The sequence below is a fragment of the Euleptes europaea genome, unplaced genomic scaffold, assembly GCF_029931775.1.
Source record: "Euleptes europaea isolate rEulEur1 unplaced genomic scaffold, rEulEur1.hap1 H_3, whole genome shotgun sequence".
In the NCBI taxonomy this organism is placed as follows: Eukaryota; Metazoa; Chordata; class Lepidosauria; order Squamata; family Sphaerodactylidae; genus Euleptes; species Euleptes europaea.
In genome coordinates, this window is record NW_026612051.1 from 534,828 (window position 1) to 557,506 (window position 22,679).

The 22,679-nt window shown below is 43.3% G+C and overlaps 3 protein-coding genes across 5 annotated transcripts in view; all 3 read right to left on the minus strand.

Moving 5' to 3' along the window:
* Positions 1–22,679, minus strand: part of LOC130492932 (protocadherin beta-16-like) — a 181,985-nt gene that overhangs the window by 109,791 nt on the left and 49,515 nt on the right. Inside the window, exon 1 of one of the 3 annotated variants that reach the window (XM_056866706.1) lies at positions 3,029–5,443. The exons of the other annotated variants lie outside the window; for them this stretch is intronic. Within the exon in view, the coding sequence (XP_056722684.1) occupies positions 3,029–5,443 (2,415 nt within the window). Of the gene's footprint in view, positions 1–3,028; positions 5,444–22,679 lie in introns of those variants that run through there. 3 annotated transcript variants of the gene reach the window in all.
* On the minus strand, positions 5,550–9,722 carry LOC130492944 (protocadherin beta-16-like). Its single transcript, XM_056866720.1, has 2 exons — positions 7,305–9,722; positions 5,550–5,675 (listed from the first exon to the last, which is right to left on the minus strand). The coding sequence occupies exons 1-2, from the start codon at positions 9,720–9,722 to the stop codon at positions 5,550–5,552; spliced, it is 2,544 nt and encodes an 847-aa protein (XP_056722698.1).
* On the minus strand, positions 17,191–19,614 carry LOC130492945 (protocadherin beta-16-like). Its single transcript, XM_056866722.1, has one exon. It carries the CDS (start codon positions 19,612–19,614, stop codon positions 17,191–17,193), a length of 2,424 nt encoding a protein of 807 aa, XP_056722700.1.

The window sequence follows — 22,679 nt, forward strand, 5'->3', positions numbered from 1 at the left end:
GATGAAAATCAAGATGAATCTAAGTTTAAGAGGCCCTTTTAGGGCCTAATCCATGATACTCAGGGATGTTTAAAGACCCGTCAGTTTGGCTCATGCTCTGTTTTCTGGCTGCACAGAAAACCTACAGCCAATTATTTAAACAACAAGTGAACAAACTAGTCAAACACTTATTTCTAAACATTGTGGGTTTGTTTTTTTAAAACCATCTTACTTTTAAACCATCTTAAACCATCTTACTATTTGGTGTTCATCTAAGTCTGTGTTATTGACGTATCTCGCTTGTGCATTTTTACAGTGTCCGATAGGAGTTGTAGTCACCCCACCCACCCTGCACACAAATATTTAATTTAATTGGATCCAATTCTGCATGAACTTGGGAGAAAATCTATTTCAACTACTGTGCAGATGCAAAAGTGACCACAAGGAAGAAGGAAACAAAACTCCACCACAGCTTCTGCACAGCCACAAAGCTGGTTGGCAGATGCCCGGGTCAGATGGTAGTGAAGCAAGGAGATCAATGGCTCTGGTCACAGGTGATCATAGCTGTCAGAGGGAGTGTATTCGCCTGCCAAACTTGTACATGACGAAGTTGACAGCCATTATAATATTCTTGATTTTAGTGAAGATGCATTAATCATTCCTACGGTTGTTCCTGAGACTTGTTACAGTAAACAAGCATTCAGCTCCGTCAGAGTCCCTGAAGTGTATTTGTGTGTGTTTCTCACAGCTATGACATGCTCACAAAGCCTTTTGCAGATAAAACATAGAGACTGCTGCTTTGAGATGACCTCGTTATTTTTTCTGCTAGTAAGTGGCCATATTAAATAATAATAATATAAATTATCATCATCATCATCATCTCCAATTATATGTTGTATCCTAGTCAGCAATGGAGTACAAATTACATGGAGACATAACCTTCAGATGGAGTAGGAACCGTATTGCCAAAGAGAACCGAATGGGAACCCATGAAATATGGTTTTGGGGAGCAGTGGCACTAACAGCAATCTCAGGGTACCTCTACACCGTATTTATCATTGGAAGTATTTCTCTGTGCACACACACACGATATGAAATAAGGCTTTGCAGTTAGCAACACTGCCAGTCTGGCATGGCATTCCTTTCCCTGATGGTGTTGTGGAAATGCTGAAGAGGGTTGGGACGGACAGGTTAGGTTCTTCCTCTCCCTAAGAGAGACCAGTGAGAGATGATGGAATGTCAGGGACAGACAGTTGGAAAACAGCAGTTAGGAGGGCAGTTAAGGAGTTGGCAGTGAGGCAGTTGGAAGGTAAAGAGTTAGTCTGACTGAGTGAACCTGAGGTGAAGAGCGGTTTAAAGCTAAATGAAAAGATCCCAAATGCTGGCATAGGGAAACAGTTCAAAAGTTCAAGGGGAGAAAAACGTTGTAACCTCTACCATACTTTCTTCAGTGTTAGGTTCAAACCACAAGTAAAAGTTAACTCCGTGTTTGTTTAACACTCTAGGCTATGCATTTCTGAGAAAGAAACACACAACCTCAAGTTAATATCTCAGTCTATAGATTATAGGATATGAATAAATGGTGATAGCATATGGATGGAGCACTGTATGAGCTCCTAAGCCCGATAACTGAAATTAGTGTTTGAGTGAGGGCCTGTTATTAAAGGGGGCTGGGCTACCCTGTCTGCTAATGTCTCTTTTAGTAAGAGAGAGGACCCGAAAGGTGAAATCCTTTCCTTTTTATCCCTTAGAAGCTCCTTGATCAATTGATCTTGAGCAGCATATATCTAGTGTTGGAGGGATATAAGGATTGAAACAAATCTTGCCACTGACAATGTAGCCTTGGGGTCCCTATCGCTTAGTAAAAAAAGGCAGTCACAGAGGCATTGGATTTGTATATTAAAAGGGGAAAATATAGTGTGATCGAAGAGAGAGAGAGAGAGAGAGAATTGATTGTGATGTTGCTTTAATGAGGATAGTGATTGCTCTTATTCTGAACTGCTGGTATCTTTGTAGCTGGAATGTTCATTTCACACATCATTCTGAATTTATACTGTTTTGAAATCCCATCTTGTAACTCAGCCTGTACATCTTTTGAACAATGGAAGAGTGAATAAATATGCAGCAAATATTCTTGCAGGGAAAAAGTGTGGATAATAGTCCTGCATTTTAAAACACCTGATATCAGGGGTGTCAAACGTAAGGCCCACGGGCCGCATCAGGCCCCTTGAGACTCTTATCCGGCCCACGAGCCAGCAGAAGCAGCCACCCCCCCTCCTACTTTCAATCTGGGCTGGTGAGGCATGGCCCAGCCCGACCAAGTGACATTTATCACATATCGGGCCCTCATAACAATTGAGTTTGACACCCCTGCCTTAAATATTACATCAGGGTTCACAAGTATAGGCTTTAAAGTTATACATTTTCATTTATAATTTACAGATAACTGGTCACATGCCGAACTCAATTCAGTGTTCTAACTCTATCATACTTGTAGTCTGCCTTGAGACCGACAGGGGAAAGGGGAACATAAATTTTAAAAATAATCCCTTGGGGGGCATGCAGTAACTCCAGTTACCATATAAAGCCATGTTTAGTGGGAAAAGCATCTAGTGGTTAGGGGAACAAAGCATGAGGAAACTCCCAGACTTGGCAAAAAAGGCAGGGGGTCGTAGTAAAAGATGGGATGAAAAAGAGCAGCCCAGGGACAGAGAGACTGGAGATATGTTAAACTGAAGAAGCATGGTGGCGGGCGGAGAGAAAGTGCTCACACGCTACTAAAGATCAGGAGATCTGTGTGCTGACATTGAGGAACAAAGTCTCACAGGAAAGGCAACTGGAAAAATGATAATCAGAAAGGAGATGCATCAGGAGACTGGATATTACACAGGTCAGCAGCTATCTAGCCATCATACAAGGAACAATATTCAGAAAAAGGGGATGGGGAAAATAATCAAATATGATTGACAATTCAACAAAAACTACATTCAGTCATACAATCCTGATAAAATGTCTTCAGTATATGTGAAATTAACACAAACTTACATACCTGTTCTCTTTGTTTTCGGCACTCTACCTCCTCTGGGGTCTCTTGAGAGACAGAAGAAATCCTGTGATTTTCAGAGAGGTTTGGGTCTCCCACAGAAAATACAGGAATGAGAGGCCTGAGGAATCTGAACTCGCTGCTTAGTGATCCACCGGTTAGGCAAACATCATAGTGGTAAGTCCGGGAAAGTGACCCATTCTGAGAACCAACACCACTTTCTGGGATCTCAGGTAAGGCAGGTGGGAACTGAGGAAGGGCAGTGATAAAACTAGACTCTTTCTTGTGCATCTTGATGACAACAAACAAAATGATGCAAATCAGGAACACAAAGGACACAGCAGCCAAGCAGATCACCAGATACATAGTCAAGGAGCTGTCTTCTTCACTGGTTTCATGACTGACACTTGCGATATTAAGATAAGGATCGGAAAAGCCATCCACCGGAAGTATATTCAGCGTAGCAGTGCTGGTCTGGGGAGGGTGGCCATTGTCTCTGACCAGGATAATCAGTTTCTGCTTGTTTGTATCTCGCTCTGTCAATGGTCTCCTGGTTTTGACTTCTCCATTCTGGGCTCCTAAACTGAAAAGGCCGGGGTCGGTGGCCTTCAGCAGTTCATAGGACAGCCAAGAGTTCTGACCCGAATCTCCATCCACAGCCACCACCTTGGCCACCAGGTAACCAGCCTCCACGGACTTGGGGACCAGGTCGTTGCAGGGGGAGCTGCTGTTCTGAAGTGGGTAGAGGAAGAAGGGAGCATTATCGTTTTCATCCAGGATGACAACTCGAACAACAACCTCTGAGCTCAGTGGAGGAGAACCCCCATCTGAAGCCCTCACTGTCACTTGGAATTCCTTGATCTGCTCATAATCCAGAGATCGCAGGACATACAGATTCCCATTCTCAGAGTTGATGGAAACATAAGAGGCCATGTGAGCACCGCTGGCATTTCCAGGCACAAGAGAATAGGTCACCTGGGCATTCTGCTCCACGTCCAGATCAACAGCATGGACTGAGCCCATCAGCAGACCCGGAATATTGTTTTCCCACAACTGCATTTCATACTTTGTCTTCTCAAACACTGGAGAGTTGTCATTGATGTCTGAGATTAAAACTGTATTTGTTCTTTTTGTAGTGAGCCTGGGAGAGCCCCGATCAGTAGCTGTGATGGTGATATTATACTCAGGGACTTTCTCTCTATCCAGTGGCCTTTGGGTCACCAGTTGATAATAATTATTTACAGTGGTTTTCAACAGAAAGGGCAAATTCATCTCTACAGAGCAGGAGGTCCTGCCATTGTCTCCGAAGTCTCGGTCTGTGACACTGAAGAGCACGACCAGGGTGTCTATGGGAGAGTCTTCTGCTAAAGGACTGGTGACAGATATGACCAATATCTCAGGTGGATTGTCATTCTCATCCTCAATTTCCACCAGAACCTTGCAGTAGCCTGAAAGACCACCTCCATCTGTTGCCTTGATGTTCATATAATAGTTGGTTTCTTTTTCATAGTCAATTGGACCCAAAACAGTGATTTCTCCAGTGTTTTCATTCAGGTGGAACAAATGACGAATTTTCTCAGGCACCCGATGGAATGAATAAGAGATCTGTGCATTTGAACCAAAATCCAAATCTCTGGCTTCCACTTTCGCCATCAGAGTACCACGAGGACTGTTTTCCTTTAGCTTCACTTTATATTCAGGTTGTGTAAACTGAGGGAAGTTGTCATTGATGTCCAGAACATTGACCTTTATTAGAACTGTGCCTGTTCTCTGTGGCACCCCTCCGTCAACAGCTGTGAGAGTCAGCACAAACTGAGCCTCCTTCTCCCTGTCTAGTGACTTCTCCAGAACAAGGTCCACATATTTACTCCCAAACTCATCACTTTGTACATCCAATCTGAAATTCCCATTGGGACTCAGTGTGTAGTTCTGGATACTGTTTTCACCCAAGTCTGTGTCTTGGGCAGATTCCAAGGTGAATCGGCTATCTATTGGGACATGCTCAGAAATTTCTAGATTAAATTCGTTTTTGGAGAATTCAGGAGAATGGTCATTCACATCTTTTATCTGTATCTCAATACTGTAGATCTTTAAGGGGTTCTGGAGCACAATTTCCGATAACAGGAAGCAAGAATTTATCTCACCACACAAAGCTTCTCTGTCTATTTTATCATTTACAAACAGATTCCCAGAATAGGTATCCAGATGGAAATATTGCTTACTGCTTTTGGAAACCAGCTGGGCTCTGCGAGCAGAGAGCTCCCCTGGCCCCAGTTTCAAATCCTTCAGCACATTAGCCACCAGAGACCCACTTTTCTTCTCTTCAGGCAAAGAATAGTGAATGGACACACACACCACTCCAGACAGAGAGAGGAAGAACAAAAGATACAGACCTTGTCTGATCCTAAAGCTGTTCTCCATGTTGCCAGCGTCTCCCAGGTTCTCAGGTATGGTTTTCAAAACATGAAGCAGCTGGGTACTATCCAGAGACAATACTGTTGGAAAAATTAATCCTGATATGATGTGTTCATTGCTTCCCTTCCTTCAGTCTTCCATTGTATCTTCCCTCTTGCTTCCAATGTATCTTCCCTCTTGCTTCGGAGTCAGTCTGTTCATAAGTTTCTCCTAATGCTGCTAGAAAATATGGTTCTGTCTGAAATACAAGTTGCAACTCATCTGTTTGCCAACACTGCCATCTTGTGGTCCAAGCAGAAGAAAACCAGGATTGTATGTTGTCAATTAAACCAGGGTTCTCCACTTTTTTGAAGGAGGATCTGCATTTAAATTTAATTGATCTTTCATGACCCACTTGCAAACTAACCCAAATAAACAAACCCACACACATAAAATGCAAGAATCTCGTAACACTTAACAATGAACAAGTTTATTTACTAATATATAGCAACATTGAGCAACAAGCTGTATAAAGATCTCATGGTCCTTTTTGCATATTATGCAGAGCCAGTCCCAAATTTGATACTGACACTGACTGTACACTCAACAGGAGCTGCAGCCTGTCACACTCTCCAAAGAGCATGTCATCCAGTGCTCACATTTAAAAATGTGTGGATGCCAAATCCAACTTGTATTTCTAGGATCACACAAAACTTTATTGCAAGTCCACCTAAAAAATGTAGTGTGTGGTGGCTTCTACTGTCTTGGTTGAAGAAATAGACTTTTGCAGGAAAGATGGAAAACAAAGGGCAGACTGTGCCATCAATGAATGGGAAGTGATGCCCACAGGCACAGAAAACTTTAATAGGGGGTTAGGCACAATCATGAGAGCCAGCGTGGAGTGGTGATTAAGGTGTCAGAGTAGGCCCTGGGAAACCCAGGTTCAAATCCCCACGCATGCCATGGAAGCTTGCTGGGTGACCTTGGGCCAGTCACACACTCTTAGCCCTGATCCTGGCTAGTATTTGGCAGGAAGACCTCCTAGGAAGGATAGGTCTATCACTGGCTACTAGACATTGTGACTAAATAGAACCCCATGTTCAGAGGCTGTAAAACTCTGAATATCAGTGCCAAGAGGCAACATCAGGGGAAAGCCTCGGTCTTTATGCCCTGTTGTTGGACCTTGAAGAGCTGATTTGCCACTGTGTGAGAAAGGAAGCTGGACTAGATGGACGCCTACTTTGATCCAGCAGAGCTCTTCTTATGTTCTTAAAAGGAAATAAAGTACATCTGTCTATAGAGTATTCTCTTCTATGGGGAAGGACAATGGCTCAGTGCATCTGCTTGGTATGCAGAAGTTCCATGGTTCAATCCCGGCATCTCCAGTTAAAAATGACCAGGTAGGAGGTGATATTAAAAAACTCAGCCTGAGACCCTGGAAAGCCACTGCCAGACTGAGTAGAGAAGACTGGCTTTGATGGAACAAGGGTCTGATTCAGTATAAGGCAGGTTTATGTGTGTTAAGCTCACCCAGATCCTTCTTCCTTCCTGACATTGTGACCAACCAGTGGACAATATGGACCTATTTTATTGTTTGAGAACAATGGCAATAAACAGTCATCCAGTACATATTATGCTTAGATTTATGCTAATGTGTCAACTATATTGTTTTATACATGGTTCCTTTCATATGAAGCATATTTTTTTTGGGGGGGGGGTATATTCAAAAAGACAAAAGCCAAGAGATCAGAAGAAGAGCACATTAGGCGCAATGAAAAGAACACCCTATCATTTCTAATGATTCAGTGGGGTTCAAACATCAATTAATTACTTTGAGGCTAATTAGATTCATTAATTAATAATAATATATTAAATTAATTATTCTCACCTGACTCATGAGCTGACTTTCTGCTGCATGACTGGAAAGATCTTGGGAACCTGGTGAAATCCTTGAATCCCCCTGAAGGTGAGCAGGCTCCACAGAAAACACAGGAAAGAGGGGCCTGAGAAACCTGAACTCGCTGTTCACAGACCCACCAGCTAAGCACACCTCATAGTTGTACGCCTGGGAAAGGGATCCAGCATCAGCATCTCCACAGTTCTCTGGGAAATTTGGCCCTACTGAGAAATTCAGGGCTGAGCTCTCTATGAACTTTCTCCTTTTCTGAATCTTGATGGCAATAAACACCAACACAGAAACCAGAAAGATGAATGAGATGACAGCCAAGCATATGACCAGATACATAGTCAGGGCACGGTCTTCCTCCTGCACCACTTCATCCTTTGGGACATCCACAATTTTCATATAAGGGTCAGAGAAGCCATCCACAAGCAGAATGCTTAGTGTTGCAGAGGTGGACTGGGGAGGGCTCCCGTTGTCTCTGACTCCGATGATAAGTTTCTGTTTCAAGCTGTCTCTTTTATTAATGGGTCTCATGGTTTTCACTTCTCCATTCTGGACCCCAACGCTGAACAGCCCCGGTTCTGTGGCCTTCAGGAGCTCATAGGAAAGCCAAGAGTTCTGACCGGAATCTCTGTCCACTGCCACCACCTTGGTGACCAGGTAGCCAGCCTCAGCACCCCTCGGAATCAGGTCATTGGATGGAGAAGTGCCATTCTGAAGAGGATACAGGATGAACGGGGCATTATCATTTTCATCCACAATAACAACTTGGACCATAACTTTGGAACTCAAGGGAGGAGAACCGCTATCCACAGCCCTCACAGTCACCTGGAAATCTTTTATCTGCTCATAGTCCAGAGATCGGATGGCATACAGGTTCCCAGTTTCAGAGTTGATGGAGACATAAGAGGACACAGGTTGATCCCTGACTTTCCCAGGCAAAAGAGAATAGGTCACTTTGGCATTCTGCTCTGCATCCAGGTCCTTGGCTTGTAGAAAACCTATGAGCAGACCTGGAATGTTGTTTTCCCATAATTGCATTTCATATGTTGACTTCTCAAATGCTGGAGCATTGTCATTGATATCTGAGATTTGGACATTAATAATTCTTGTTGAAGTGAGCCTAGTAGAGCCTCTGTCTGTGCCTGTGATGGTGATGTTGTACTCGGAAGCTTTTTCTCTGTCTAAGGACTGCTGGGTCACCAGCTGGTAATAGTTATTCTGTGAGGCTTTTAACATGAATGGCAAGTTTGCCTCAGTGGTGCAGGCAGTTCTTCCATTGTCTCCAGAGTCTCTATCTGTGACACGCAAAAGCGCCACCAGTGTATCAGGAGGAGAATCTTCTGGTAAGGGGCTGGTGAGGGATGTGAGGGTTACCTCTGGGGTATTGTCATTCCTGTCCTCAACCTCTACAATGACTTTGCAGTAAGCAGACAATCCTCCTCCATCCGTGGCTTTGATGTTTATTGCATAATTTCTATGTTCTTCATAATCAATTGTTCCTGCAACTATAAGTTCCCCAGTATGTTTGTTTAACATGAATGACCTCAGCACATTTTGTGGCACCTGGTTGAAGGAATAAGTGATGTCCCCATTGGAACCAAGATCCCTGTCAGTTGCTTCGACTTTTGTTACAAGTGTATTTTGCTGGGGGTTTTCCATTAGTTTCACTTTGTACACAGAATGACCAAACTGTGGCACATTATCATTGGTGTCCAGAACATCAATTATAATGTTTGTTGTGCCTGTTCTCTTTGGGGCCCCTCCATCAACAGCAGACAGAATCAGGAAAAGACGTGTTTCCTCTTCCCGGTCCAGCTGTTTCACGAGTACTAATTCTGCATATTTGGTACCATCACTGTGACTCTGAACATCCAACCCAAAATGGTCATTTGGAGTAAGTGTGTAATTTTGAACAGCATTTTCTCCTCTGTCTGCATCTGTAGCACTCTCCAGTAGGAACTGGGTATTCAGGGGAGTCTGCTCAGGTATTTCAAAAAGAAATTCCTTTTTAGAGAACTGGGGGGAGTTATCATTCACATCCTCTATTTGAACTTCAATTCTGTGCACTTGCACTGGGTTTTCCAGCACAATCTCTGAGAGTAAGACACAAGGGTCCTTCTGACCACACAAAGCCTCTCGGTCTATCTTATCATTTAATATCACATTCCCAGAGTGAGGATCCAGCTGGAAATACTGCTTGGTGCCTTCAGAAACCAGCCGAGCCCTGCGAGCAGCGAGCTCCTTCACATCCACTTTCAAATCCTTTAGCACATTTGCCACCAGAGACCCACTTTTCTTTTCCTCAGGCACTGAATAGCGGAAAGACTCACATACCACAATAACAAGGCAGAGATACAGAGAAAAAGCCCAGACTTGCCTGTTAAGGTGGCTTTTCTGCATTCTTGCAGCTTTTCCCAAGGCAGAAGTGAAGCACAAGGAGGTTCTTTGTAAAGCACCTGGTTCCCTTTCTTTCCTTTGGTCTTCTTGTTGTTGGAGAATGATTCAGGAGCCTTTTCCTCCTTGCATTTATGATTGTTCTCTTACAAGACGGAGCTGCTGCCTGTTTTTTTGATATTGCTTTGTCTAATGGCCACAGCTTTTGTGAGGAGGATTTACTCTTTGACAATTTTTGCTGTGTTGGCCAACAGCACCACCTTGTGCTTGAAGTAAAATACAGCAACTGCACATTTCCCAAATTATTCTATCTGCATTGAGCTGAATAAAATATTCCTCCAGAATAAGAGGTTGGAATAGTTTTATTTTATAATGCTTACACCTGTGTCTTAGAAGTAAAAAATATGCATTTCATATATAAAAACCCTGGATGCCACACGATCAACTGTTGTGCATGTAGGAATATGTAGGTACAGATGCAGATACACACACACCTAATCCTAAAAACCTAAGTAAATTGTTTATACTAGGAAAATAAATTCCAGAATTGGAAATAGAACTGGGAATGGCTACATCCTGTTTGTAAGAGATGACAATATAGAGGGAGCAGTGCTGGGAAACATAGGGCTGAAAAGTCGGTTTAAAATCTTTGTTTTATTTTGTCCGTTCAGTTTTTTGGCAAAGTTTTTGCCTCATTCATCTATGTGCATTCATAAACCCATTAATCCAAAATTGGCTTGTATACCTGTATTCCGTAATATCTTTAATAGACCAACAGTGCATTCCTGAGCAGAATGCCTGCGCCGGGCATAGAAGGCAATGCGGCTGTGCTGCCTCCTCCCAGCGCAAAAAATCCGTGCAACCCTCACAAAAAATAAAAAGGGGGGTTCCCAGACCGAAACAGCTTTGGAGGCTGACTAAAGGCGGACCCGCCACCAACCTGGTGCCGTAACACCCCAGGAACGCCTCCCGGGACACCGTTATGCCCCGGGAACGCTCCCCGGGTCGCCAGCGCAGCCTTTGCTGGTGTTCGGACACCGGCGGAAGGCTCCTTCGGTGTCCCAGGCTGGCGCTGCCATGGCAGCAGCCCGCGACCAGCGTCCGGGTCTTCCTGCTGGCGAACGGGCTACTTATGCCAGCGTTGGCTGCCCAGATGCCAGCATGGGGGGCCAGTGCGGTGCCTTCCTGGCCTCCTAAGGGATTTCACCCTGGAGGCTCAGGAATGCGCTGCTAATCTGGCAACTAAAAATTAACAACCTGCAGTCATTTCTGAGAGTCTTCAGAAATGGTTGTCTATCTTTCATGCATACAACAATGTAAGGGAAAGGCAAGCAGGAGGGGCAGTGAGAAGAAAGACTTATCCAGCAGAGAATGTAACTGACAGGGGCATTTTTCAACCTCTAGAGTTAATAAACACTTGCACTGAAGAGCTACATCTCAATACATGTACACAGCATTTCCACTTTACCCCAATCATTGCTCTGTTGGTATTTTAGGGCCATTTATAAAAACTGAAATCACTCATCTTATGGGTGGGGAGACAAACAGGTTTAACAGTGATAACACTCCAATCATTAAAAAGTGGTCTGAAGGTGAATGGGACAAAGAAAACCAATAGATACATTATGCAGTAGGGAAAAGCCGGCTCAAAATCAGCTTCCAGAAAAACATTGGGATAAAAGTGGTCTCAAAAGAGCAGGAAAAAACCAAGGGGGGAAACCAAAAGATGAAGTGAAGTCTAAAGGCACAAAAATGCATATGGAAATCAGGGTATGAACCAAAGCAGTAAGAGGCCAGAACTGAGGGGGCGAAACCCATGCGGTCAGTGAAATAAAAAATGTTAAAGGTATTTGTTTACCTACTTCCTACTTCCTTCATTCATCCCTCACCTTTTCCCTCAGTGGAACACCAATGGGCTTATTTTGTTCTCCTCTTTCCCCCTCCATTTTATCCTCACAACAAACCTGTGAGGTAGGTTAGGCTGAGAATGTGATTGTTGCAAGGTCACCCAACAAGCTTCCATGGCAGAATAGGAATTCCAACCTAGGTCTCCCAGATCATAGCTCAAAGCTAACCACTATACCACATCGGTTTCTCATTGAAACGCCTTTTGGAAACTTGTTAGATCAGTTCGCCAATTTGATTTATCTATGGCTATTCCCCCACTGAGATGGATGGAACATTTTTCAGCCATGTACCGTTCCTCTGAGTGCCCAGCGGAGGAGAAGGAAACTAAGGAATTGCTGGCCTTAACACCAGACTGGCCACGTGTCTCCCCAAAGACCGTGTTGGAGCAACTTAACCGAATGAAGTGAGGAAAAGCAGCGGGTCCAGATCTGATTCCCTTGGAGCTTTTTCTAGTAAACCCCGAATGGTGGGCTGCTCGTTTGGCCCCCTTCTTCTCGGATATTAACCAAACAGCTATCATTTCAGAGATTTGGAGGACAGCTACAATCGTGCCAATCCACAAAAGCAGTGATGCCAGCAACCCTGGGAATTATAGGCCGATTAGTCTTATTGCCACCTCTGTAAGATCTACTCTGCACTCCTCTTGGAGAGGCTACAGGATTGGCTTGATGAAGAGGCCTATCTCCACCCTGAACTGGGTGGTTTCCGTCGAGGTACCTCTACCACAGACCACTGTCTGACCCTCCTTCAGTTGGCCTCTAAGTATTCAAGTCGCCCGAGGGGATGTTTATATGCGGCCTTTATGGACCTAAGGGCTGCATTTGATTCTATCTCCCGACATAGACTTTGGAAGACACTGATGAACACCAGTATAGACCGCAGACTCCTGGTTTTGATTATGGCCCTTTACTCTAGAACAACTGCCTCAGTGCGGGTCGATCCCAGTGGTACACTGACAGAATCTTTCCCAGTTCAAAAGGAGGTAAGACAGGGATGCCTGCTTGCTCCCTCTCTGTTTAACATCTTTATCAACGATTTGGTGCCACATATCAAAGAGGGAGCAAAACACCCCCCGTATCTGGCCGGTCAGCCCATACCACTTTTATTATATGCGGATGATGCGGTTTTGTTGGTGACATCAGAAGTGGGGCTGAGGTCCACTATCAATCTCTTCTTGGAATATTGTGATCAAGAAGTACTCACTGTGAATTACGCCAAGTCAAACGTGCTTCGCTTTTCTGCCACCAAGAGAAGAGGCTCCCAGTTTTTCAAGGTCAAAAACGGACAACTCGAATGGGTTTCCACCTTCCGCTACTTGGGCATTGTCTTCAGTTACAACCTATCTTGGTCTGCCCATCTGGACCATGTGAAGAAGACAGCAAGATCCACCACTGTAATGGTAGAGAGGTTTTTTCAAACCAAGGGGGCCAAGCACATCCCGTCTGCCATCGATGTCTTTAATGCGAAGGTGGTTTCCCAGATTCTGTATGGAGCAGACATTTGGATTTCCGGCGTGGGTGAGAAGCTAGACTGGCTTTTGAACAATTTTCTCGGGAGAATTACTGGAACTCCGAGGTGTGTTGCTGGGCCTGCCCTCCATATGGAATTGGCCCAAACCTCGCTTGAGGCACGGGCGTGGAGGAGAGCAATTAAGCTTAGGTTTAAGTTGCCGGATGACAATCTCCCGTCCCAGGTGGGGTTTCTCCATCTTACTCTTAAGGACCGGGCCCCCAATCCCTGGCTGAATCTGTTAGCGGAAAAACTAAAAGTACTGGGACTCCCAATCTCTACTCCCTCTGACAACCTGGTTCCATCTCATTTAGCGGCAATCTTGAAGAGATTGAAGGAGTTAGATTGGGCCAGTACGGTTGAGAGGGCCAGACGTACTTGCTCTGGTCTGGTCTTCGGACTTCCCCCACCAGAGAAGCTTCCAGAGTTCCACTCTACTGTTTCAATCTTTTCACATCGTCGGGCTCTCCTTTTAGCTCATTTAAATGCCTTTCCATCCATGGTCATGTTGGGCAGATATACCGGGATACCTTTTCCGGACCGTCAGTATCACGGGCGAAATTGAAACGTTGGACCATTTGATGCTTCGCTGTCCTCGCTGGTCTCAAGATAGAGGTGCTCTGATTGCGCCAATCCTCACCAGCTTGAACCTCCCTCTACATGCCTGGGTGTTGCCTTTTTTGCTTGGCGACTCAACTAATGGTGCAGCCACATCAAATGTTGCCCGCTTTTTGGCCAGAGTGGCTGCTCTTAAGAAGAAAGAACTCTCAACGCCTACCTCTGCCAACTTTTAGTCAGTTTGCTTTGCCCCCAGTCTATTTTAGTTAGGAATTTTACTTATTGGGCTGACGCCTAATTTTTAGCACTGTTAACTTAAGATTGTATTATACTATGTATTATGCTCCCCATCCTCCATCGTCTTCCCCTCCCTTCCTTTCTTCCTCCCTTGGTCCAAGACTGCGGTCATAGACCTAATAATAAATTATTACTATAAAAAAATAGGAACACTTGTCCCAATGACTAGTTGAGAGCTTGACAATTTCATTGTGCCACCTAGTATTTTCAGCAATGGTTTTATTTTTGCATATCTCAGCAATTCTTAGTGGAAGTACAAAGAGCTGGATCCTGTAGGATACTTCAATCATTTAGGAACATGTTTTAGAAACAAACAAAATAAACAAAGAAAGGAACACAAGGCCTACCAAATTCCTTCACAGCAGCTTTTCTAACCTAGCTTATCCAGAGCCACAAGTAAAACTTGGACTAGAACTGCTCCAGACTCTGTTACCCTGGAAAGAATATAAAATATCAAATGGACTTCTGAGTATTACATCCAACCAGTTTTTCTACTTGACCACCAAAAAGCTAAGTTGGTTGGATCCATCTCAAACTTATCATTTTGCATCAGGATGTTTTATTGCCACTTCATGTTTATATGCAAACTTACATTTACACCAGTCAATGGTGGTTGATCAATCTGTTCCTCAACTAGTTGCCTCTATAGTGGCTTCAATTTCCAATTAGATTGAGCTTTTAAAAGCAATAATGAAGTTATGAGAAATGCAAAAGATTGTCGGTTAGGGTTAAAGGTTAGGTTTTTGTTGGTGATGACAGTCAGGCTTACCTCTATATTTATTTAAACACTACAACACTCATGTCATAGCTTTAATAAAATTATGAGAAACTGTGAAGTGGCTAGAATGATGTTTTATGGTAGTAATAATAAAGAAACATGGTCATTAGAATACAGAACCCTAAAGGCTGAGATATGACTCTGGCTCCTAAATATTTGGACTGGCTCCTAGAGCCAAAGAAAATTTCTCAGCACATGGCTTGGATACTCCCAGTTTTCTCTCCCTCTAGACATTTTATTAGACATATATTTAAAAAATAAACAAGAATTTATAAATAAATCTCAATATATGTAATTCATAAATTTGAAATTCAGTTCAGAAAAAAAGTTCTTTTCTTCTTTTGTTAAACAGTTTGGTCTGCAGAGGCTAATGTTGAGTCCATCAGGAAAGTTACTCCATTCTAACTGAGAAATTCTAATTTACAGATACTGAGAAGGCATTTGATAGTATTGAGTAGAATTTCTTAAGCGAGGTTTTATTAACAGTTGAATCTGGTCAGTGATTTAGAAATTAGATAGATTTAATTTATGGTGTACTTACTCCAAAGACAGAATTGGTATAGTTCCTCTAATATCAGGAAACAGAATGTTTGATATATGTACAGATGTTTTGACAATACAGATCAGATCTGGACCAAATATACAATGCATTTGTATTCAGCAAAAGATGGCTGAGATCTTTTAAACAGATGATGTCATTTTCATGATGACAGACCCTTGGGATACATTTATTAAGAGTAGTTGCAATAGTAAAGGAATATAGTTTGAAGGTTGGATATCAAGTTGGGCAAAGTGTGGAACACTAAAGAATTAATAGACAAGCTGAATTGGTAAATTAAATAAAAAATTGGATCTAGGTGGAAATCTAAAGGTATCAGATATTCACAGTGCATTCCTGAGATTCGGCGTGGGAGAACGGCAGGGAAGAGGTGCAGCCATGTCACCTCCTAAAGCCATTCCCTGCACGCCGAAAAACCAAAAAAAGCCTTTTAGCAGCTTTTTTTTAAAAATGGGGCTTTTTCGCCATAGTGAAAAGGGATGCTATGCCTGCTAAAAAGCAGGCGCAGCTTCGCTCTTCACTGCGTCAGCGTTCACAGGGCGAAAGGGGACAGGAATCTGCCTAATGGCAGCTCCTCCCCCTGGCCCACCCCAGGAATGCCTTCTGGGACGCCAGGACGCCTCCCAGGAAGCTGGAGTGCGCTTTTACGTCGATGGAATGCCGGGGGAAGGCCCTGTTGGTATCCTGGGGTGGCGCTGCCTCAGTAGCACCCGCGACCGGTGTTTGGGCCTTCACACCAGAGTTCGGGCCACTATGATATCCGTTTTTTATTTTTATGTTGGGCTGGGAAGCCTCTCTGGAGGCAGCATAGTGGCGCCATTCCTGATCGTCAACTAACTACCCCCACCTTCAGGAATGGGCTGTGAGTTTATGATTGTCCTTTTATTTTCTCAAGCACACACAATGGGACTAGTAGCTGAATGCCACATTTAAACCCAAATCCCAATCGCTGGCTTCTATTTTCAGAGTCCAGAATAGCCTGAGGGCTGTTTCCCCGTAACCTCACTCCATATGCAGATAGTGCAAACTAAAGGAAGTTATCATTATTGTCCAAAATATTAATCTGAGATCAGTAAGCAATAATTATCACTCTGTTTTCATCCTTACAGCAGTTATCAAGCTGGAAATCCTCCTTGAAACTCATTGAAACAAGCTGGGCTTTGCAAGCAGAACTCAATTCCCAGTTTTCAGTCTTCAGGACACTCACGAGAGATCCATTTGTCCTATCTTTAGGCACCAAATCAGAAATTGAGATGCACATCATGCCAGAGTAAAAGCAAATGAAATATGAAGTTTATATATTTTTGAAGCTATCATTGATGGTGACTGTCTTTCCCAGGTCAATAAACTCTACTCAAAATGCAAAACTTCAGATGTGTCTTGGCTGGCCACCTTTGCACAAAGGAAATGAATTGGGTTTATAGGAATAAAGTACTTCCTCTCTTCAACCAACCTGCCATTCTTTTCAATTCTATCTACTTTTCATGATGGTAGCTTCAAAGCAAGACTCTGTGTTCCCACAAATATGTTTTCAGTTTCCACCACTTTTTGCTTGATTAGAAAATGAATGTAGTTCAAAGCCAGATACAGTTAAAAGAAAAAAACTTAGATTTTTGCTGTTACCTATTATTTTGCAAAACACTACTAGATTAACATACCTCAATAATGTAGCTAATAGTCTCCCTCCAATAAAAAAGAACAAAATAGTCTTTTATCCTCTCATTGAGAATGTTTTTGACACAGAACAATTGAACTTAATGCCTACTGAAAACCCCCACTAGATAATGGCTAAGAGATTTTAATTGGAAATTGAAATATTAGGAATTTCCATATGAAAAATATGTAACCATTCAATGGAATACCAATTATACTCTCACCTCAGTCCTCTGCTGACTTTCTGCTGCATGACTGGAAAGATCTTGGGAGCCTCTTGAAATCCTTTGAACTCCCTGAGACTGAGCAGGCTCCATGGAGAAGACAGGAAAGAAAGGCCTGAGAAACCTGAACTCGCTGTTCAGAGACCCACCAGCTAAGCACACCTCATAGTTGTACGCCCGGGAAAGAGATCCAGCATCAGCATCACAGTTCTCTGGGAAATTTGGCCCTCCTGGGAAATTCAGGGCTGAGCTCTCTATGAACTTCCTCCTTTTCTGAATCTTGATGGCAATAAACACCAACACAGAAACCAGAAAAATGAAGGAGATGACAGCCAAGCATATGACCAGATACATAGTCAGGTTACGGTCTTCCTCCCGCACCACTTCCTCCTTTGGGATATCCACAATTTTCATATAAGGGTCAGAGAAGCCATCCACTAGCAGAATGCTTAGCATTGCAGAGGTGGACTGGGGAGGGTTTCCGTTGTCTCTGACTCCAATGATAAGTTTCTGTTTCAAGCTGTCTCGTTTGTTAATTGGTCTCACAGTTTTCACTTCTCCATTCTGGACCCCCACACTGAATAGACCCGGTTCTGTGGCCTTCAGGAGCTCATACGAGAGCCAAGAGTTCTGTCCGGAATCTCTGTCCACGGCCACCACCTTGGTGACCAGGTAGCCGGCCTCGGCCACCCGGGGAACCAGGTCATTGGATGGGGAGGTGCCGTTCTGAAGAGGATACAGGATGAACGGGGCGTTATCATTTTCATCTACAATAACTACTCGGACCATAACTTCAGAGCTCAGGGGAGGAGAACCGCTGTCCACAGCCCTCACGGTCACCTGGAAATCTTTCACCTGCTCATAGTCCAGAGATCGGATGGCATACAGATTCCCAGTTTCAGAGTTGATGGAGACGTAAGAGGACACAGGTTGACTGCTGACCTTCCCAGGCAAAAGTGAATAGATCACTTTGGCATTCTGCTCCATGTCCAGGTCCTTGGCTTGGACCAAACCTATTAGAAGACCTGGAATATTGTTTTCCCGTAATTGCATTTCATATTTTGACTTTTCAAATACTGGAGCATTGTCATTGATATCTGAGATTTGGATATTAATTATTCTCCTTGAAGTGAGCCTAGGAGAGCCCCTGTCTGTGGCTGTGATGGTGATGTTGTACTCAGATTCCTTTTCTCTGTCTAGGGATTGCTGTGTAACCAGTTGGTAGTAATTATTCACAGAGGGTTTCAACATGAATGGTATGTTTGCCTCAGTGGTGCAGGCAGTTCTGCCATTGTCTCCAGAGTCTCGGTCTGTGACACGGAAGAGGGCCACAATGGTATCCGGGGGAGAATCTTCTGGTAAGGGGCTGGTGAGGGATGTGAGGGTTACCTCTGGGGCGTTGTCATTCCTGTCCTCAACCTCCACAGTGACTTTGCAGTAATCAGAGAGCCCCCCTCCATCGGTGGCTTTGATGCTTATTGCATAATTTTGATTTATTTCATAATCCATGTTCTCTGCAACAGTAAGTTCCCCAGTATGTTTGTTTAACGTGAATACTCTTTGTACATCATCTGGCACCTGGCTGAAGGAGTAAGTAATCTCTGCATTAGAACCAAGATCATGGTCATGAGCTTCCACTTTGGCAACAAGTGAGCCTGATTGGCTGTTTTCCATTATTTTCACTTTGTACACATTTTTATCAAAACGAGGAACATTATCATTTGAATCCAAAACATCAATGATAATTTGTGCAGTGCCTGTTCTCTTTGGGCTCCCTCCATCAACAGCCAACAGGGTCAGGAAAAGACGTGCTTCCTCTTCCCGGTCTAATTGTTTCTCCAATACTAATTCTGCAGATTTCGTTCCATCAGGGTGACTTTGCACATCCAACAAAAAATGATTATTAAGACTAAGCGTGTAATTCTGGACAGCATTTTCTCCTCTGTCTGCATCTTTAGCACTCTCCATAGGGAATCGGGTTTTGCTTGCAGTGTGCTCAGGTATTTCAAAAAGATATTCCTTTTTAGAGAACTGGGGGGAATTGTCATTCACATCCTCTATTTGAATTTCAATTCTGTGCACTTGCAATGGGTTTTCCAGCACAATCTCTGAGAGTAAGATGCAAGGGTCTTTCTGGCCACACAGCGTTTCTCTGTCTAGCCTATCATCTAATATCACATTCCCAGAGTGAGGATCCAGCTGGAAATATTGCTTGCTGTCTTCAGAAACCAGCCGGGCTCTACGAACAGAAAGCTCCTTCACATCTACTTTCAAGTCTTTTAATATATTAGCCACCAAAGACCCACTTTTCTTTTCCTCAGGCACTGAATAGTGGAAAGACTCACATATTGCCCCAAACATGCAGAGATACAAGAAAAAATAACAGACTTGCCTGTTGTGATGCATTTCCATTGTTTCAACCTTCTGAAGGCACATCCAATTCACAGGATGGTTCTTTGTCCATCAGATGCTGGAAGTGATCATCTATTGTTTTGTTCCAAGGCAAATCTTTCTTTTTTCCTGTATTTGCTTTTGGTTACAGAGAGCAGTGGCTTTTTTCTGCTGAAATTTCAGACTCTTTGCCTGCAATGAAGGCTGTTTTCTCTTTGAGATTCGTGAAGACAGCAGCTTTGTGGGAGAGCCAACATTCCCCGAAAGTGTGTTTTGTGTTGTGCAATTGCACCATCTTGTGTTTGAACAATAATATGACACCTCTAAATTTCCTCCTGTGACTGAATACGAACTATCTTGTGTAAGGAGAGCTTGCATTGTTTATAATCTTTCATAATGCACTTTCTCCTAACTTACACTTCAGTAACTTGGCTCCTATAGACACTTGGGACTCCCTTAATCATTCCCCACCCCCAAAAAAACTGTTAGTGTACTTTCCCTGGCAATGGACAACTGATTCAAGACAATGCTGGTTAGAAAAATGTTGGAATGGGATGTGCGTCTCTGTCTTCAGCTGTAGGTGTAGAGTTCTACCCCAATATGCTTGTTGGCAGCTGAAACTTCATCTTTTCCCCATATGTGTGTGTGTTCCATATATTTTATTACGTCATGACCATTAACCTCATATATGGGCAAGGTAAGGCTCCCGCTGAGGAAGGAAGGTTCTCTGTATCAACCAGTAACTCATGTCTGTGCTTATGGAACCAAGTTTTATTTCCTAGTGCAACCGACTTCCCCACCAGCAATGTTTGAGGAATATTAAATGCTTCATACAACAAGCCCGTGCTTAAGAAGTCATGGGCTTAACCGTGCGTTTTGGGGATTGGGTGCTAAAGTGGCTGCGGTGATGGGGCGCTTCCGGGGGTAGACCCGGAAGTGATGTGATTGCATTGCACGCAGACATGCGCACGTGCAATCACCACAGCCCCACCCCCAAAAACCTCCAATGGAGAAGGGGGACCTGGCAACTCTAATCGTAACTTATAGGGTTTATAGATGGGTGCATGACTGGATTTTCCCAATAGCCCCTCTGATCTACAGAACAGACAGGGGCCTGCTTACTGCAAGAGAACTGAGCAAACCAAGACCAGTCTCTGTTTCTTTGGCTGCTCCCACAACCAAGTCAGCCTTTCCCATCTTACAGAGAATACAAACAAATCCTTTTACCTCTCTCCAAGAATGTGCCAGGTGGAGGGCTTTCTAGGAGGAGGAGAGTTAAACAAAATGTCCCACGCGGTCTACTGCCATACTGTAAGCAAAGCATTTTTTTGCTCCCGTTATAATGCTCATGTCGAACAGCTAGAATAGCTCAGGGGGGAAAAAAGCTCCCAAAGAAGAGGAAAATAATACTAGAAAATACACATCACAGGCTTTGTGATGCATTAAAGTACATCCTTTACTCTTTGTAAAATCCATTTCTGAGGTAATTTACAAATTAAATAATAAATTAAAAAGCAACCTACTATTAACAATCCGGCTGCACTAAAATTACCAATAAAACCAGCAGTTTAAAAGCCCTTCGTGTTGACCATAAAACCACCAGTAATAGTAATAAATAGAGTGCCAGGAGAATAAATTACTTATTTGTATAACAAGAGAAGAAGAAGAAGAAGAAATCAACAGAATGTTCTAGGGAAGAAATTCTATAATTGAGGTGGCACTACAGAAAATACCTTTTCCTTGGGATCACAGATCAGAGTCACTGGTGTTGATTTTAACTGATGAGCTACTTCCAGTTCATTAAATATTCTGGTCTCAGACTCTGTAATTTTTTTAAAGTAATGGCCAGCACTTGGAATTGAGCTCATAACTGGTGTAATGGCCAAGTCTTGCCACTCAAGGTGTACCTGGCACACCAGGCAAAATAGACCAAAAATCCTGTATGCCACAGAGAAGACTTGCACCTCCATCTGTAGGCACAGATCGAATAGCACCCACCAGACTGTGAACCAATATAGTTAGGAAAAGTTTCACATTTAGATTAGTAATTCATCTCAGAATCTACACATGTGGGTATATACTTTGAGGAAGGAAAGGAATCATAGAAATTTTATACTATTAGACATCATTCATATGTACAATCCTTCATTCCAAAAGCTCAATAAAATACTACAAGCTTTTGCGCAGCTACTGGAGGAGGTTGGAATCCACACTTCACCTTGAGATTCCTTACCAGTGTATCATCATTACTGCTCCTATTTCCTCTGAGGTACAATCTGCACACTGCATTTTGAGATCTTATGATACTGTTGGCTATATTTGCTGTTATTCTGATGAACTGATGTTAATTGCCCCGAGTGTTTGAAATGAGCTGTTGACGGTGGTCTCTTCTTGGAATGCATCCCACCTGAAAAGTCCCTTTGCCTTGAAGAGAGGCAAGAGCTGAAGCAAGAGTGAAAGGAACCACCTGGATCTAAACGGTTATAATCCACACCTTCACCCCAATTGATAAAAGCTGCTGAGTGGCCAGTCATGCATGCCACTGATGCATGCTGTAGGCAGCATGTGGCGGGCGTAGGGTTGTCACCCCTGGGTTGAGAAATACCTGTAGATTTTGGGGATGGAGCCTGAAGACGGTGGGGTTTGGAGAGGGGAGGGACTTCAATGGCATAAATTGCCAAAGTGGCCATTATCTCCAGGGGAATTTGTCTCTGTCGCCTGGAGATCAGTTGTACTAGCAGGAGATCTCCAGCCACCACCTGGAGTTTGGCAAACCTAGAAGGGCACCACATCAAGGGCAAGGACCCTCCCTGTTTGTCTTCTTTTTTCTACTCTCTTCTTCTTCCTCTTGTCCTCCTTTTGTTTGTGTTACTGTTATTACTTCTTCTGTGTATGGTATTATACCAAATAGAATGGCGAACATGTGATGCAATATTTCTTGTCATCTCAGTGTAATGAACACAAGACATACTAAGAAGAATACAAAATCTGATATCTTACAACAGCAATTTTCTACTTTTGAACATAATTTCTGTAGAAAATTGATAACACTAAAAGGGAGTTGAAAGATAAATTAGTACATTTAG